The sequence below is a fragment of the Vidua chalybeata genome, chromosome 5 (genome assembly GCF_026979565.1).
Source record: "Vidua chalybeata isolate OUT-0048 chromosome 5, bVidCha1 merged haplotype, whole genome shotgun sequence".
Classification (NCBI taxonomy): domain Eukaryota; kingdom Metazoa; phylum Chordata; class Aves; order Passeriformes; family Viduidae; genus Vidua; species Vidua chalybeata.
Genome location: NC_071534.1, coordinates 59,981,446 through 59,998,006, shown reverse-complemented (window position 1 = coordinate 59,998,006; position 16,561 = coordinate 59,981,446). Strand labels below are relative to the sequence as shown.

The 16,561-nt window shown below is 39.1% G+C and overlaps 1 protein-coding gene across 2 annotated transcripts in view; it reads right to left on the bottom strand.

Annotated features, from left to right (window-relative positions):
* RELN (reelin) overlaps nucleotides 1-16,561 on the bottom strand; it is a 277,039-nt gene that overhangs the window by 136,900 nt on the left and 123,578 nt on the right. For both annotated transcript variants that reach the window (XM_053942869.1, XM_053942868.1), the window contains exons 7-8: nucleotides 10,392-10,488; nucleotides 6,740-6,791 (exon numbers count right to left, since the gene is read on the bottom strand). In XM_053942869.1, coding sequence (XP_053798844.1) covers nucleotides 6,740-6,791; nucleotides 10,392-10,488 — 149 coding nt within the window. The remainder of the gene's footprint in view (nucleotides 1-6,739; nucleotides 6,792-10,391; nucleotides 10,489-16,561) is intronic.

The following is a 16,561-nucleotide window of genomic DNA, read 5'->3' as shown; positions in this document are numbered from 1 at the left end:
CAAGTGCTCCTCCATGCTAAATTCAGAAGGGTGAATTTAGAGTATTTCTCTAGAGATGTATGAGTGAATTTTCCTAGCAAACCTGAAGGAAATCTCTATCCAGTTATGCTGAGGCTGTCCCACAAAATGCTATTACAGCATTTGTCAGTCATCCAATAGGTTCTGCTAATTATAAAACTGACTAAACAAAACCGGAAATTAAGAGGAAATGATCAGCAGTGGTTCCCTTCAGCCAAAGCTAAGACCTACATAGCAAAACATGTTTGGAAATGTTCTGTCGAGTGGTCTGAATTCCAGCAGAGGATAAACAGCACAAAAACACTGCTGTCAATATAACAGCTGCCAGCAGATCTGAATTAAAACATGATAAGAACATAAATGATAAATGTCTTCAGACTGTTACATGGGGCTAAATGTAGTCATCATTGTTCTCATGGCTGAGCCAAAGTAGAATTGGCGTATTTCTGGTGGGAAGCAAAAGGAGTCATCATTCCATGCACATCTCTGCAGAGTCCTCCAGATGTTCCTCTAGGGGACAGCCCTAGCAGTGAGGGAATGCTGTTTACTCCACAGAAATACATGGAGCTCAGTGAATCAGCTGCACTATTTATTTTTGTAAAATTATTTTCTGTTCATCGTGATCTTCTATTTGCTGAGGCTAATAGAGAAGTAAATGTGAGTTCTGAAGCACAGAATCCTATCAGATAACGACTAATCCAAAGGACACATTCAACAATTCTAATGATGATGCTGAGATATAATAATAATAATTTGTAGATTGAGCACACATCATTTCCATTATCTACATGATAAAATAAATTTTATAATTTAATTCTGCAAGACTACACTGGTAACAAAGGCAAATTGCCACTAAAAATGATAAGTGGAATAAATAAGCCTGAAAAAAAAATTGCATTATACTTTGTAAAGGTGATGAACACTATCCATGCTTTGTCTTCAATAACCATCACCAAGACCATTAGGCCATGGATTTCTCTGAGTAAAACAGCTTTCACATAGATCCTAGTGACCTTGGTAGTTCAGGGAGAGAAATAAATTCTGCTGCTAATGATTCACTAACCTGATGTCTTAGGGTGAATCAGGACATGACATGAAAATCCTTTTGGAACCATTATGTCAAAGATCTGTATCCAAATCAGTGTCCCTTACTCATAAACTAATTAAAAGCAATCAATAGCAGATTTAAATTTTTTTCTGAATGACAGTCACAGAGGACTGTGAAATCAGCAGTATTAAAAACAGACTGTAAATAAACTAAGCCACATAGAAATCCTTGGTATGTACATGGCACATACACCTCACCACTTAAAAAACATGACAGCATAAATGTAAAGTCATCACAGGTAATACTCTGCAGTTAAGTACAACTGATGGCCTGATGGATTTTAAAAGCTCAGGAAATTTGAAGTGAAGACAGGGTGATTACTCAACTGGAAAATAAAGTTGCAAGAGTAGAAAGTGTGTTGAACAAGATCGGAGAAATTGTTATTCCTGTTACTGGTTTAAGTGATTATGCTGAAAGATTGTCAGTGAAATATTTATGTATGTAAAAGCAGAGAGTTTGGCATTTTAATTCCTTTGGAGGAAAATAGAAAATGGGGGAAAAGGGTACTATAGAATGAAGATCACCCCTAGCAACATCTCTGCACCCTGAATTACCAAAAAGTCCTGACTAGCTGAATAGCAATAGTAATTTTTCTAAATAATATTTTAACCATATTAAAACCAATAGATACACACATTTACCCTTACTATAGGGTTCCATTACAATGATACTAAGGGACATGGATAAACTGCTGGCAGGTATTGTTAGTGATTGTAACAGATTAATTTAATACTTGTGGAATCCTCTATGGAATACTTGTCAAATGCTTAATCAACAATTAACTTGGTCAAATAATTTAGAACAATGGAAGGTGCAATAGCAATAGATGGCAGAGAAGTGACTGGGTGATGTTAAAGAAGCTCACAACAAACAGTAACTCTTGGTCAGCCCTGAAATAGTTGGGTGGCTGATCACTGTAGGTCCCTTTCAACTGAAATGGTCCTCTCCTCTCCTCTCCTCTCCTCTCCTCTCCTCTCCTCTCCTCTCCTCTCCTCTCCTCTCCTCTCCTCTCCTCTCCTCTCCTCTCCTCTCCTCTCCTCTCCTCTCCTCTCCTCTCCTCTCCTCTCCTCTCCTCTCCTCTCCTCTCCTCTCCTCTCCTCTCCTCTCCTCTCCTCTCCTCTCCTCTCCTCTCCTCTCCTCTCCTCTCCTCTCCTCTCCTCTCCTCTCCTCTCCTCTCCTCTCCTCTCCTCTCCTCTCCTCTCCTCTCCTCTCAGCAGCGGGAGAAAAGGGCCAGTTTTAATCTACAAGTAAGGTCCAAATGCTTGTGGCTCCAGACCAGTGAGCAAATCACAACATGAGCGACCCATCTTCTGAATAATATCTACTGGGATTTTCCTGAGAGGACAAATAGAGTCCATCTGGCAAAATCACAAAGCACTCTCACAGATTAAAGCCTGATACTAAAAGCTCACTAAAAACTGTTTTTACTGAAGGTTGATGTGCTAGATTTGATTCATGTCAAGTCTTTTCTTTAGCAAAGGCTAAGGCATCAAGCATATGAGCCATGCAGCGAAGATACCTAAAGAATTTCCAGTGCCAAGGCCTGGCAGCCTTCAGGCACTGAAGATCACCCGTGCTCATGCATCTTCAAGACTTTCATGCTAACAGCAAATGATGCTCTCAGAGAGCAGTCCACCAAAACTATTTATCAGGCTTTATTATTTTATTTATTTCAGGAAAAATATTTTGCATCATATTGAGATTCTTGTAAGAGGTTTCATTTATCAAGATAAGCATATACACCAATATTACACGTATGAAGTGACCATAACTCAGGTCACTCATAATCAATTAGGGAAAGATGGTTTATAATTACAAACAATTTTTAAATACTGCAGGTCACGTATTTGCCATATAAAGGTAGTTTTGAAGGGGACTGAAAATAAGGATTAATGGTTGACTCATCTATCACCCTGATAGATTAGGGAACCTGACTTTTACAAAAGTTTGTTTTAATAATATTTTGGAAGGGAGAGGCCAAGTCCAAGCTTTATCTCCAAATAAAGCACAAAGCTTTGAACTTGTGTTTCTTTGTTTGCAAGACTAATGGCTTGATCCTCAAGAAGCAGATCTGAACTGCCAAATGTTTGTTATATATAAATGTGTACTTCTTCTCAGAAGATAAAAAACCCCTTCCCCCATAAACAAATTTTGGTTTAAGGTAAAATAGTAGGGAGGTTAGATTTTTTTTTTTAGAAAATTATGGGGGAAGAATTGCTAGTTGCTAATCCTGTAATGACAGAGGATCTTTGTGACAATGGCATGAAAGTTGAAAGGAAAGCAATTTTAAAGTAGGACTTTGCTTTACAAACATTATGTATTTATCCAGTATACGATACTGACAAAGTCATCCTGTTTTAGAGGAACGTGAAGGAATTTTCATAACAAAGCTGAAAAGTGGGAGGTTTTCATATCAAGTTATTCTCATTTTCAAATACTGGTAAACAGCCAGAAATGATCTCGTAATACTAAGACATAAGGAGAGAGCCACGGAACAAAGTTTTTCAAGGCATTATTTTCCATTAACAATTTTCATGTTGTTTCACAGATGGCTCCAAGGAGCACCTGCCCTGGAGGCCAGGCTGAGTGTTGATGTTCATCACAGCATCTTCAGCTGCAGCAGAGGCCCTGCAGAGGAGGGAGGGATGGGAAGCACCTGCCAGTGCTGAACTGCCCACGCCTGCACAGCCCACACACACCACTGCCTCCAGAGCACATGCTGAGGAGAACACCGAAGGAACAAGCTTAAGCACAACAACCTGCACACCTCACACCTTGCCATTGCTCCCTCAAAGCCTTTCCTCTTCTCCCCATGGGATTTTATGTCTCTTTCTTCCTGTATTTAGCTCAGTTGCTAATCTCTCAGTACAAGGAGTCACCTTCCACCACAGTGGCCCATGTGAATGACAGAGCACGTTCAACCCTGGGGAAGCCCAGGGATGCAGCTGAGAGGAAAAGGCTCAGATTTGGAGATAGAGAATATTTCAGCTAATGAATCAGACTAATGTTGTGTGGCAGCTGAGTCCAGAGGCTTTTGTGCAATATCCTGCAATTCCCAAGCTGTTGAATCAGATGGTCTGGCCTGAGAGAGCCCAAAGGCATTGCTTTAAATATCTCAATTAACAATCCTGCTGAACATTAAGGCAACTGCTAGACGTGTCAGTGTTGGGTCTTGGAGAAAGATAGTGATGGATGATTAAGACAGTTGCAGTAATCAAAATTTTCTGCACACTTGGGCACAGAATGCATGAATGTAAATATCACCCCAGCCCTGGACCAGCTCTAAGTGGATGCTGCATGACAGACAAGTTCCTCTCATTCAGAAAGGATACTGTGCATTAATGTTGTCCTGTGTGCTGAAAATGCCTTACTAATTATCTTTTCATCCTAATTAAGCCTTCTTCTTAAGTGCACCTTTCCAACTGCCTTGGCCTTTAAAGAGCAAAACTACCAAATATATGATACATGAAGGAAACTACACAGAATAGCAACTAATGAAAAATTCACTAGTTTGTTACCCTTCCCGACCACAGAGTTTAAAAGGATCTGGAATTCATGGTGAAACCAGAATTTAGCTTCAGAATTTTTATATTCATTTCCTAGTTCTCTACTGCCTATATACCTGCAAATACAATATTCCATCTGATAATTAGTGGCAAGAGAAATTAAAATGTGCACTCTTTAATAAGGCCAAAGCTATGTCACAAATTTAACATAAAAACACCCCCAAAAGACTAGAGCTTAAGCTATAACATGTCTGATAGAAAGTGGTAAACATTCTTTAAAATAAAAAGCAATTCCCTTGGATCAATCCCTAAATAGGGTTATGATTAAATCGGACATTTGGGAATAAGCTGGAAACTGGATTCTAAAGCCAAGTATTGCTGAGCTCAGCAGCAGTCCCCTGGCTCATGCTGGCTTCTATCAGTTACAAAACCAATCTGCATTGTATTTCAAACTCATCACAGGCACAAGGGGAAACATGATACATTTTCAACTGGAGACTGAAATGTGGCTTTCTTGGATGTTCATCCACCCCTCTCTGCTCCATCATACCGAGGATTTTACTGGTTCCTACTGGTATGGGTTCAGGCATTCTTAAGATATATTCATGAAAATCCTGTTATACAGAGTGTTTCCTGCAGAGCCTTCTCTTATCCTTTTTTTTTTTTTTATTTGACCCTTCCCATCTGATAGGCACAAATGCTCCTAGTGAAATATCAAGTCTCATTTTGAAACTTCTGTGAGCCTGCATTGTTCTGCAGTTCACCTGCAGCAGACACCAGGCACTGGGCTGTGACAGCAAACACACACCTACCAGCCCATTCACCTTACCTTGCTGTTAACCACCCTGAGTCACTGCAAGAATAATCCAAAGAAGATTTTCGTGAATTTTCATGAAAAGTTAAATTCCTCCATCATTGCAAACTTGCAGCTTTATAGAAGTCACTTCTTGTGCTTCTGTCAGTGAGCAACACATCCCAGTGGATCAAGTGAGCTGCTACCCTTCCACTGTCTGAGTGAAACTGCAGGGCAACAGCAGGCTGGTTTTCATCTGAGGTACCCGATATTTATGCATGGATTCAGTTGAGGATTGGAAACATTTTTCTGGCTTTTTAAAACCAGTAATTCAAAATAAAAGGATAGATACCAGTCCTTAGATGTATTAACACTGCAGTCAGTAGCAGGTACTGATGACTTCCAATACCCAAATGAACAACTTCAGGTAAAAGACAAATTTAAATGATGTATTTCTGAGCTTTCTAGGATTTTGATTTCCAATCCATTAAAAAACCCAAGCTGTTTTCCAAGGTATGTGATTGTTCTTATTTTCAACTGAGATTTCCGGAGTTTAATCACACATCTCTTGAGATACTTCTGGAGAATTACTTTATTAAAAGTAGGAATATGATTTGGAAACACATATCCAGGGGTCCACAGAGGAAGCAGGCTACATTTCCTACTTGCTTTTTTACTAAACCATTTATATCAATAGAACATTTTTCCTTATTTTGAACACTGAGAAATGAGTTAACAAATTAGGGTGTTTCAAATCAGTCCCAGCCACAGCCTCTACCACAATTTATATTCAAAATGCGCAGTGAAATGTGGAAGAACTCACAGTATTCTAAGTAATACAGCATACAACCATGCTGTTGATAATATGGACTTAATAGCATTTAGTCTTCATTTGCCCTACCGATTCTCTTTGTACAAATGTGTTAAAAAGAGCACTACCTTGGTGTAACTTGGAATATATTGGAGGGTTAAATGGCAAATCCCTTCTTTATTTTTTTTAGAAACATTAATCACACTTCAGTGAAAGAGCAAGAAATTATAATGTTAAACATCAGGCTATAAAATAGGAGAAAAAAAAACAGAACTCAAACATGGCTCATCACAGTATCCACTGGAGTTTTTCATTTCCAAAATTTAAAACAGTAGCTCCATGTCAGGAAATGAATAAATATACTGCAGTTAAAAAAAAAAAAAAAAGAATCCCTCATGTTGAGTATAACATCAACCAGAAGGTAACCCTGAACTTTAGGGCCATTTTTCTTTACAGAAAGGACTTTTTGCACTTTTTCGGGTGAAAGGGTAATCTAAACTTACCAAGGGAAAATTGAAGGACGGATGCAGTAGTTGTATTAAGGCCAGTGGTGGTCTATGGGAAGAGAAGCAAATATTTTTGTTAGACCAGCAAAACAATACATTCATCACTTGTTTTTCTTTGAAAGCATGGAAAATCTCTAGACACTTACATCTCCAGTGCATAGGACTGTTAATCACAGTCAGGTTGATTGATCATAGACATTTTTGTTATGTCACTTTGGTTATTTAAAGTTCATCATATGTCAAAGCCAGAATTTTTTTTCCACCATACTAATTTCTACAACAACAACAACAACAAATCATATTTATGTTCAACAGGGTTGCTTGACCACTCTTTAGAAGATTGAAAAAATGAACTCTGTGGTTTATAGACAGCTTAGTGTAAATCTATATATATGGAACAGTTCTCACTTTTCCCAGCACAGAATAAGGACTAAAAATTATCATAGATAGATATAAAAATAACATTTATTAACCCTAAAATACTGAATTATTAAAAGGAAACAATGAAATCTTAAATCTTACACACCAAAGGAAACAAAAATCCTTGGTAATACTGTATGGTATGTACAGTGCCATGTTGTAGCAGAATCTACCCACTGCTGACATCCAGAGAGGTGGAGAAAAAGAAAGAGAAACATCAGCAGCTCATCCTGTACTCAGTAAACCACCCTCTTTTGAGGCCTCTCTTTCTCCCTTCTTTGAATGCCTTCATATTTCAGTAGCTCAAATTAGAATGGTTCTCCTGAAAATGCTATAAAATAAAAAGCCCTAGTGTGTTGTGAAGGACACCTAATTGTTTTCAATTTATTTTGAAAGTTGAATTTAACAATACTGCTACTTAACAAGCAAGGCATCCAAGAGCAAAAGGGACTGGACTTCTTCCAGTGCCAGTGCATACCTAGTTGGGCTATTCCTTAAATGATGCCTTTGAAAATAATGGATGGAGATCTGTATGAGTTGGTGTGAGGTTTTGGTGTGATTTGTTTCTTTTCTACATACCTATTACATACCCAAAAGAATTTCTTATCAATATTAAGGAACCGGATGTTCACTGAAATGCATTGAAGATTAGCTGATAAAATACTACATGTTATAACAGATAATTTTAATTTTTAAGCAAGAATAGGAAAGCTGCATTTACGTAGCCCCTTTAAAAATACAGCCACATTCCCATTTAAGTCATTCTGCCAGGATCGATTCAGTATTAGGTATCACACTTACCCTGCCAAATAACAAATTACTTTCTGATTCGAGTTAAGAGCACCTATTATATTAATTTTCATTCAATTAATTATGTTGTGCAAGTTATAGTTTGAAAACAAAACCTTTATTGAGGTTCAGTAGCTCATATCACCAAGAAATTAAACATATCAGTTATCACAGAAGAGACGTTCATGTAGATTTAGACTGTGCTGTGAATAATTTCAGCAATGCTTTGGGAAAAAGCACTAGACTTAATAAATTTTTTTGCAAAATTCTGCATCGGACTGCTTAGTTCAGACACTGAAGAGAGCCTGGTAGGGAGCTTTTAGTAGATATTTTCCTTTCTTGCAACATCTATGGTGCTATACACCTTTCCAGGATTTTGCCAGCAGTAAATTCTCGCTAACAGACAGAGACAGCTGGTATTAAAAACCCTCTGCCTGCAGTAACAGGTGGCTGCTGGAAATCAGGAGGAAAGAAGGAGGTCAAGGTAGCAAATCAGCAGCTGTTAGAGCTGTTGATGTAAAATATTTTGCAAATTCAACTCTTCTTGACTAAGTATTTTAAAGCAGTAATTCATGTACTAGGAGCCATTAGCAGGAACAGAGATTTCATGATCCATTTCAAGCAGGGTCAAAATACAATCGATAAAAATCATGGAGACATGAAACAGGTATTAAAATTTGTGACAGAAAGAAGTATGCTGTGAAATTACCAAAACAACTACAAATGAGAAACAGGTTGGTTCTAAGACAGCAGGTATTTAAATGTATGTCCATACTTAAAAATAGAACTAGATCACACCTCTGGCCTGAAAACTCCTGTGCTCATCCATGGTGTTAAGCCATTAGCATGTTCCTGCAGAAGGGTTTGATTTTTCTGCAGCACTGCCATAATATTTATAAATACTTTTATTTTTAGGCTGGTAACTGTTTATAAGCATGATGATATTTTCAGATGATTATTTAATCACACCACTTTGGTAGCGTAACTAATGTTTTCCAAATTGCTGATGCCACGGTAGTGCTACTTTACCACACAGCAATATGACAAATTCAGTACAAGACTGGATTTTGAAGCCAATTCTTGATTACTAAGGATAGTCTAAATTGCATATCAGCAGGGAGAAGACAGCTAATTAATGACAGTTCAAAACCCTCAGAGCTGGGACCCTGCGTTTGTTAAATGTCATAAATAGATTTTTTTCCATGTAGTGTTGCCTATGCTCAGTACTACAGCTAAAAATGAATGTAAAAAATGGGAAAAATACCCCAGTGGTGTGACTTCCCTTTTGCACAGGACGACATAAGCCAATGCATGCCTTCTCAAGGCATTTAGCAAAGCATAGCACATTCAAGCAGGATGCAAAGTAGCAGAGAGGCCATTTAACATCCTTGACAGGATTCCCTGGCTGGAGCTGCCTGCAAGGGAAATTCTTTTTTATCTGTAAAATCTCTAAATTAGTTTTGTATGTGTTTATGACTTTGATGCATCACATCAGCAATATCTACATTGCATTTGTGTAATTCTGGTCCCAGTTAAGGATGTAAAATTAACCCTGTGAAAAGAATTGCCAGTGTCTGTAATGAAGGGAAGATGCCAGGCCAAAACCACTTCTGTTTTATGGCCCTCTTCCATGTTTGCTCTTCAAATAGCTCTAATCAGCCTCCCCCTCCATTCAGAAGACTGTTGAAAACATCAAAATTAATTTTGAATTACATGGGCTTTGATCTGGCCTTTTAATTTTTCAGTTCTTTCCAAAGCTCCCCTTATATGTACATCATTGCAGCTAGCTGCTCAGCATCAGCATGTGGGCATTGGTTTATGTATTGCAATTCATTTTCCACACCCAGATGACCTCCAGTTAATGCAAATTGCACTTGTTTCTTACAGCAATTTTATGAGCAAACTACCCCCCAACAAAATTAATTCTGTCCCATTCATCATGACTCAATCTGTTACATACACTTCCCTGAGACTGGCAGGTGCTTGCTCCAGGCTGCATTTAAGTCTGTAGGATGCATTGTTCACAAGTGATGTTTTACACCCAAATTATCATTTGTCAACAGGGACAAGAAAAAACGGGACAAGACTAATAAAATAATAAAAGAAAAATGAACCCTGTCTCTATTTAATTGTTGGATATAAAAAGAAAATTATGCCAGTTTGAAAACACAGTTCTATGTCCTTGACTTTTCAGTTTTTCAGAGATACTTTAAATGACTTGGATACATCCTGGATCAAGAGATTGTCCCTTGCATTGCAATAAGCTTTGGTTAGCATCTGTTGTTTAAAACACTGGGATGTTTCTGGGTGCATGTCTATGGACCTATCACCGTGCTCAAGAGCTTCTCTGCTAAATACCAAACTTTCAAAGCACACCAAGATGCTGACACAGCTTCCCAGCCTGCAGCCCCAGCCCCGGCAGAGGAGAAACCTCACTTACCAGTTCTCTGGGACCGTATGGCTCGCAGAATGTGGCAGCATTGCCGTGCATTATCACTCCACAGTGTCCCCCAACCTCACAGTTACTGCACTCAGACCTGCAGGGAGAGCACACCATGTTCAGAAGGGAAATCAGAGACTGGATGTTTGAGACTGCGTAAACTGTAAAATCAGACCGCTGCGTCTTGGTGCTCAAATTGGGCTGTTTGTTATCGTGGTGCTGAACACAAAGGTAGGGCAACTGTAAGTATGAGCCACTGGAGCTGCCTCTTGTGAAAGGCCCAGGAGATTCAGTGCTGGCTCTCTGCAAACTGCCCCTCCTCTAAAGTGGGGTGTCCTTGCTCATTGAATGCAAAGCATCTCACTGTGGGAAACCAAGTTGAAATCTTACATGTATCATTTACCCTGAAGCTACTCTTCTTACAAAATTCTCGTGAACATTTGATTTACCGTACATAAACCCACCATCATGGAGTTACCATAAAGAACAGCTGAGGAAAAGTGCCTGGGATCAGCCCCCCTCCTGCTTGCAGGGTTATTTCCCCAAAAGCCAGGCTTGAGGCTGCAGTGTAACATGGCATTTGCTGTTGCTCTATTTGTATTTGTCATATTCCATATTCCTAGTAAAAGAGTTGCCACTCTGCTCACCTTTTAGGGGAAACACTATGAAGAAAATCTCAGAGAGGCTGGTAAGTGATGCAGAGACAAATAATTACACCTGTCCTGATACTTCTTAATTTAATCTGAAGGACTTTGTGGGGAACCTGACTGCAGAATGTAAGGAAAGGGCTGCCTCCCCCATCTTCTAAGACTGGGCTATCAGATCTTGGCATGAGGACCACATTTTCAAAAAGCATTGGATATACTCCTGATCCCCAACAAGCTGCCTGCAATGGTGCTGGCCAACACTGCCTTTGGGCATCCAAAGCTCAACTTAAATATCAAACCTCCAGGGAAACACTCCAGAAAAAAAAGTCAGACATAAAAATGTTTGAGTTATTTTTCCTGTATGAGCATGCCAGTGAAGTAATTCAGCAATTCACACTGATAGCATTTAGGACTTTGAATTTAAGCAGCAAAATAAAATGTTCTAATAAAGTAGTATAGTTCAAATCAACATCAGTGAATTAATATTTACTTACAGAAGTCACAATCAGCAAATAATTTTATTTCTCAAAAAAAGGCAAGAAGAGAGTATCTGAGTGAATAAAGTGTTGCTTTTAGGGAAAGCACAGAAACAGAGTTCACAGAGGACATTTGCTATCTAAATTTAGATAGCATGTTGCTATCTAAATTTCACTTGATCCCCAAGTTCCGACAACTGAAGAGCAGAGGGACAGGAACTAGAAGAATCCCTGTGATTCTGTAGGATTCTAGCTGTTATAAAAATTGTTTTCACTGTATGCCCCTACATTTTTGAATTTTATAGTGGAGCATCTACCTGGACTCCTGATATGTGCAAAGAGACAGATATGGCAGGAAAACTTTACCATGAATACTTTGTGGGGACCACTTAGTCCTTCCTGAAAGGTCAGGCTACATAATCCAAGGGATATTTTAATTCTCTAATTCTCATATTTCAACAGATAAAGAGTGTTCTACTTCTGTAATGTGGTCTATGAAATATTGTCTGGAAATCCAGAAACACTGTCCTGCCAATACAGCAGTTTCATCATTGGTTGTCCTTTCTAGGATGACTCCTCTCGTACAAAACTGGATGGCTGTTGGTAATCCTGATTCAAACCTTTGTGCTGTCTTTGAAGTTATTACCTTTGACAATAAACTGCTCATTAGCTTGACAAGAATGCATGAAGAGTAAGATAATTGATCTGCTGTTCCTCAGATCATCGTCATAGTACTACGTGTTTAGAAACTATCCAATTTGCTCCTCTCCTGCTGCAGACAGGAAGGTTAATTTCTTTTCTATTTATACAAACAGAAGACAGTATTAATTGCCCTGGCTGGGTGCAGCTTTCTACATTATCTTTCTCACCTGTCTGGTCTAAAATCTTAGCACATTAAAATCACTTCAGCTTTCTTTTCACAGCTGGTCCTCGCTGCTGCTGCTGACATGTGTCACGTTTTTCGAGATGACTTCTCCACAGACCTGCCATCTCTCTCATCTCTGGCTTAGAGAGTCCCACCTCTCTCTGCTATTGTTCTTCACTTTGCTGAGGGGGAAACATCTGCTGTTTCCTCACCCCTATTTTTCATTCCTTTTCCCTCTGCAATACCTGAGTATGTGGACATTATATTGACTGATGTCTTTTGTGATATCTGAACCATAAAGAAGATAAACATCTCAAACTGCCAAGAGATTTTTAAACATAAATCTTTCTGAAGTTTAATCCCACAGTTTTAGTGCAATTTGGAAACCACTTTAGGACCTCTCTCTCCTGTCACAAAGCTTTCCTCAACCTCTTTGCCACTGGAAATATCGCAGTACCTGTACATTTCTCATATGCCATGAAGAACTGATGACCAAGAGAATCTCTGTTTCTTATTGATTGATTTTACATGCTCAACTATTCTTCATGTCATCTTTGACAAGTGTGCCTTCTGTAAGTGACTGCTGCTTGGTGTGCTGATAGGCTTTGAGATGAAACATGACATCAGATTGGGAAGATGAGTTTAGCCAGCAAAACATTTCTGTACTGTCTCTTTTTCCTTTAAATGTACTGAATCCTCTGCTTTCTCTAGTCCTACTATTAAAACTGTTTTATACAGAAATATGCATTAATGCCAACATTTATTCTTTACTAATTTATGCGTTTGTTAACATTAGATCATTTATCATATGATTAAACAGAATTTTTAAAATATTTGTTCTCGTTTGGTCTGGTTTAGTTCTTATATAACACCTTCTTTTGCTCTCCACTGCAGTTTTATGAGGTTACATGGAGGCAAGATGGTCACAGGAGCAGATGCTCAATGGCCTAGACAGTCTTCTTCATACTACACATACTGAACCTCTACTCATCCAGCCTGGCAAGTGGTACTGGTGCAGATTCCCTTTCCCTACTGAAGAAATCAGTTACTTCCATGGCTCCTGAGCTTTCTGATCTAACAGTGTCCTGTCAGTTTTCAGAAAGTCTCATGGACACTAATTGCTTGTATTATTCAATTTTCGAATTGAAAAATGTACTAAACACTTCTAGTTAGTTCAACAAGTCAGCAGTGGCTGGCTGAGCATGGACATTGGTGCTACATTTACAGTGGTGTGGGAATCACTTACCTGCCTTAACTTCCTCAGCTAGTACATGCAGATACATAATACATTGGACTTTTATGATGGTATGAAATATATTTTTTCCACAAGACAAGAGATCTTTGTAAGGTTGGTGGCAAATAAAACCCAAGAAATGAGGAAATCTTTGCTTAAGTAAGCGGGCTTTTGCCTATGGTTTGGGGACTGTGGGAATGACCATATTCTGACATGACTTGACACTGGAAGAAAATATTATAAACATTAGTTGGACACACCATACAAGAAGATTCTCAAAGTGGGCGGTTTCCCAAGAAAATGAGAAAATGCTCCCATTCTTGCATTCCCAGCAGAGAAATCCTCCTTCTTTGTTCTATGTTTCTTCTATGTTCACATAAGCATGTGTCCTCTCCTGTTGCCTCCTCTCTCCCTGTCCCTTTCCCACTTTAGCAGTTTCTCCTGTTTTCTTTCAGTCACCAAATTTTTGATTTAGGTCAGGAACTGTGGTGCTGTGACTTTTCTTTTACAAAGAGCCTTTCTTTTCTCTTCCTTCTGCAGCTCCAAAAACACTCGCAGCCACTCCTTCTCTGTTTCTGAGCCTCCAAAGAAACAGATGGCTGCTGGGAAGGATGTGTCTTATAATGCATTTGAAAGAGCAGGCAGTCACTCTCGAAATCATACAGTGCCCTTGTGCAAAATAGTTATTTGATGTGAGGCTTCTCCCAGCGATGGAGTGACACACAGGCTCTGCTGGGACTCATAAAATTGGACACACAGAGAGGATATAAACTGCTTAGCTGGTGCACTTGGACGGTACATCTCTGCCAGAGCTGCACATGCCAGAAGGGGAAGCAGGAGGAGTGGGAAAATATTAATCACTTCCAAGCCAGTGTTATTATGTAGGATTTGGGAAGAAAAGATTGGAGGAAAATACAAGCACTTCTCTGTTCATCTGTACACGAATAATGGCCTCAGAAACGATTAGAGTGGCTCGGTGTAAGGGGCCCTGTGGCACGGCCCTGCTGGGCTCTGCGCACACGAGGCAGCTGCTCCGCACAGACCAACGAGCAGAGCTGGAAATGCTGCTCCAGCACTCACTGCAATTGGTTGTGGTAAAGATGGGATTTTAGCAGCTGCCAGGGGAAAAAACGCAATTTTAGGGTGGATGGCAACAACTGTTAATAATTCCTGATTTTACTCCCACTAGACAATCAAACAAGAATGAGCTTTCTGCCACTAAGTGGGTCTTCACTGGAGACAGGGCTACTGCAGAAATTCTTTGTGCTGAAAAGCTCACGATACATCATTATGGTTTTCTTTTATTTGTGCTCCACCTCTGTCTAGCATTGCTGAAAATGCTGGCTTTCTACTATTACAGGAATATCTGTCTCAGGATTGTGGTGAGTTTTTGGACTCTCTCCTAGCACCCGCCTCTCTGCACTGACTCACCAAGCAAGGTGGTTAAGTTTATTCCAGAGGGACCAAATCTACATCCTGGGAACAAAAGGAGCAGAAGAATGGGGGCTCTTTTAATCTGAAATGTCTCTGTTGAGACTTCTATAAGCAAGAATGAATTTAAAGTTGAGAGCAATGGATAAATAAATCATGGAGGCTCCCAACAGACAAGCCGTCTGTGAGTTATGAGGCATCTGCAGGGAAATAATGCCTCTTCTCATTTCTTTCCACTCAAGTCCATTTAACACACTGCTGCTAAAGCCATCTACCTTGGCAGCTATTCTGCAACCCATTAAGAGTCCTTGATATGTCCATACCCATAAAGAGGTTTTTTTGTTTTTTTTTTTATAGTATCACACGTCCTTAATGCCTCTAGTCCAGAAAAAACATTTAAAGAGCTGATACAAAAGGAACAAGAGGAGCAAAAATTGTAGGCACACGTTAAAACCTATTAAAATGAGCATGTACAAAAAAAAAAAAAATCTGTAAAATTCTGTAAACTACAGCATTTTTACATAAGATGGTTAAGCTATGAAACACCTGCACAGATGGAAAGCTGTGACAGTTCTTAATAAAAAGGAAAATGAATGTCACAGAATGAATGTATTAACTAACAAATGCAGGTAAGTGCTAAAATGCTCATCAAGGATTTATTTGAACAAGATAAACTAACCCAGTAAAATATTTCTGTGTCTTGTATGAATTAAAACAATAAATTTTGTTACATTTATGAAATAGGATTTCATATATTCATATTCATATGAAATAGAAAATTCAGAAACAATCTTATATAAAAAGGAGGCTCCAACTTTCAAAACTTCATACTAAGACCAAGAGATGTGTTTATCTGGGTATTATATACTGTATATATACTCAATATACAGAACATAATTAGTTTTGTACCGAGAGACGTATAACTTCCTCTTCTGGGACTTTGTACACATATATAATATGAAAATGTTGTCTATCTTTATGATCACTGTGGTGGTAAAATTATTAATATTTAAGATTCAGAGGTCTGTCTAAGAGTTATCTTTGCTAAAAGAACACTCCTTTTGACTAAAAGCTAACAGTCTGACATTGTTTCCCACTCCCATCTTTGGAGCTAAGGGAGCAATGGGGGGTTGCTCCTGTAGGCTCCATCAACAGTTATCTCTCCATATTGTCCTGTTATTTACTGTTGGACAGCTGTGGCAGTGACTTAAGGAGTCCACCCCTCCCAGGGATTGATATTTGAATTTATTAGCATTGAAGTGATTATTTTTGCTCAACTCTTCCCTTGTTTTCTGAACCACTGCATGGGTTGGGGCTCTGCAATCACTTGGCAGAGAAGGGGGGAGCAGAGGGAGAGATGGTATCTGGGAGCTCTCTCATTATGGCCACAGTTCATGAAGCTGCTGCCTGACCTGTCCTAAGTTGTACCTGCCTTATTATGCATGGGAAGGTTGAGATTCTTCTTCTTCTACTGGTTAAAGAATGATAACATCTTGTGCTGGCTGTTTCAGACAAAG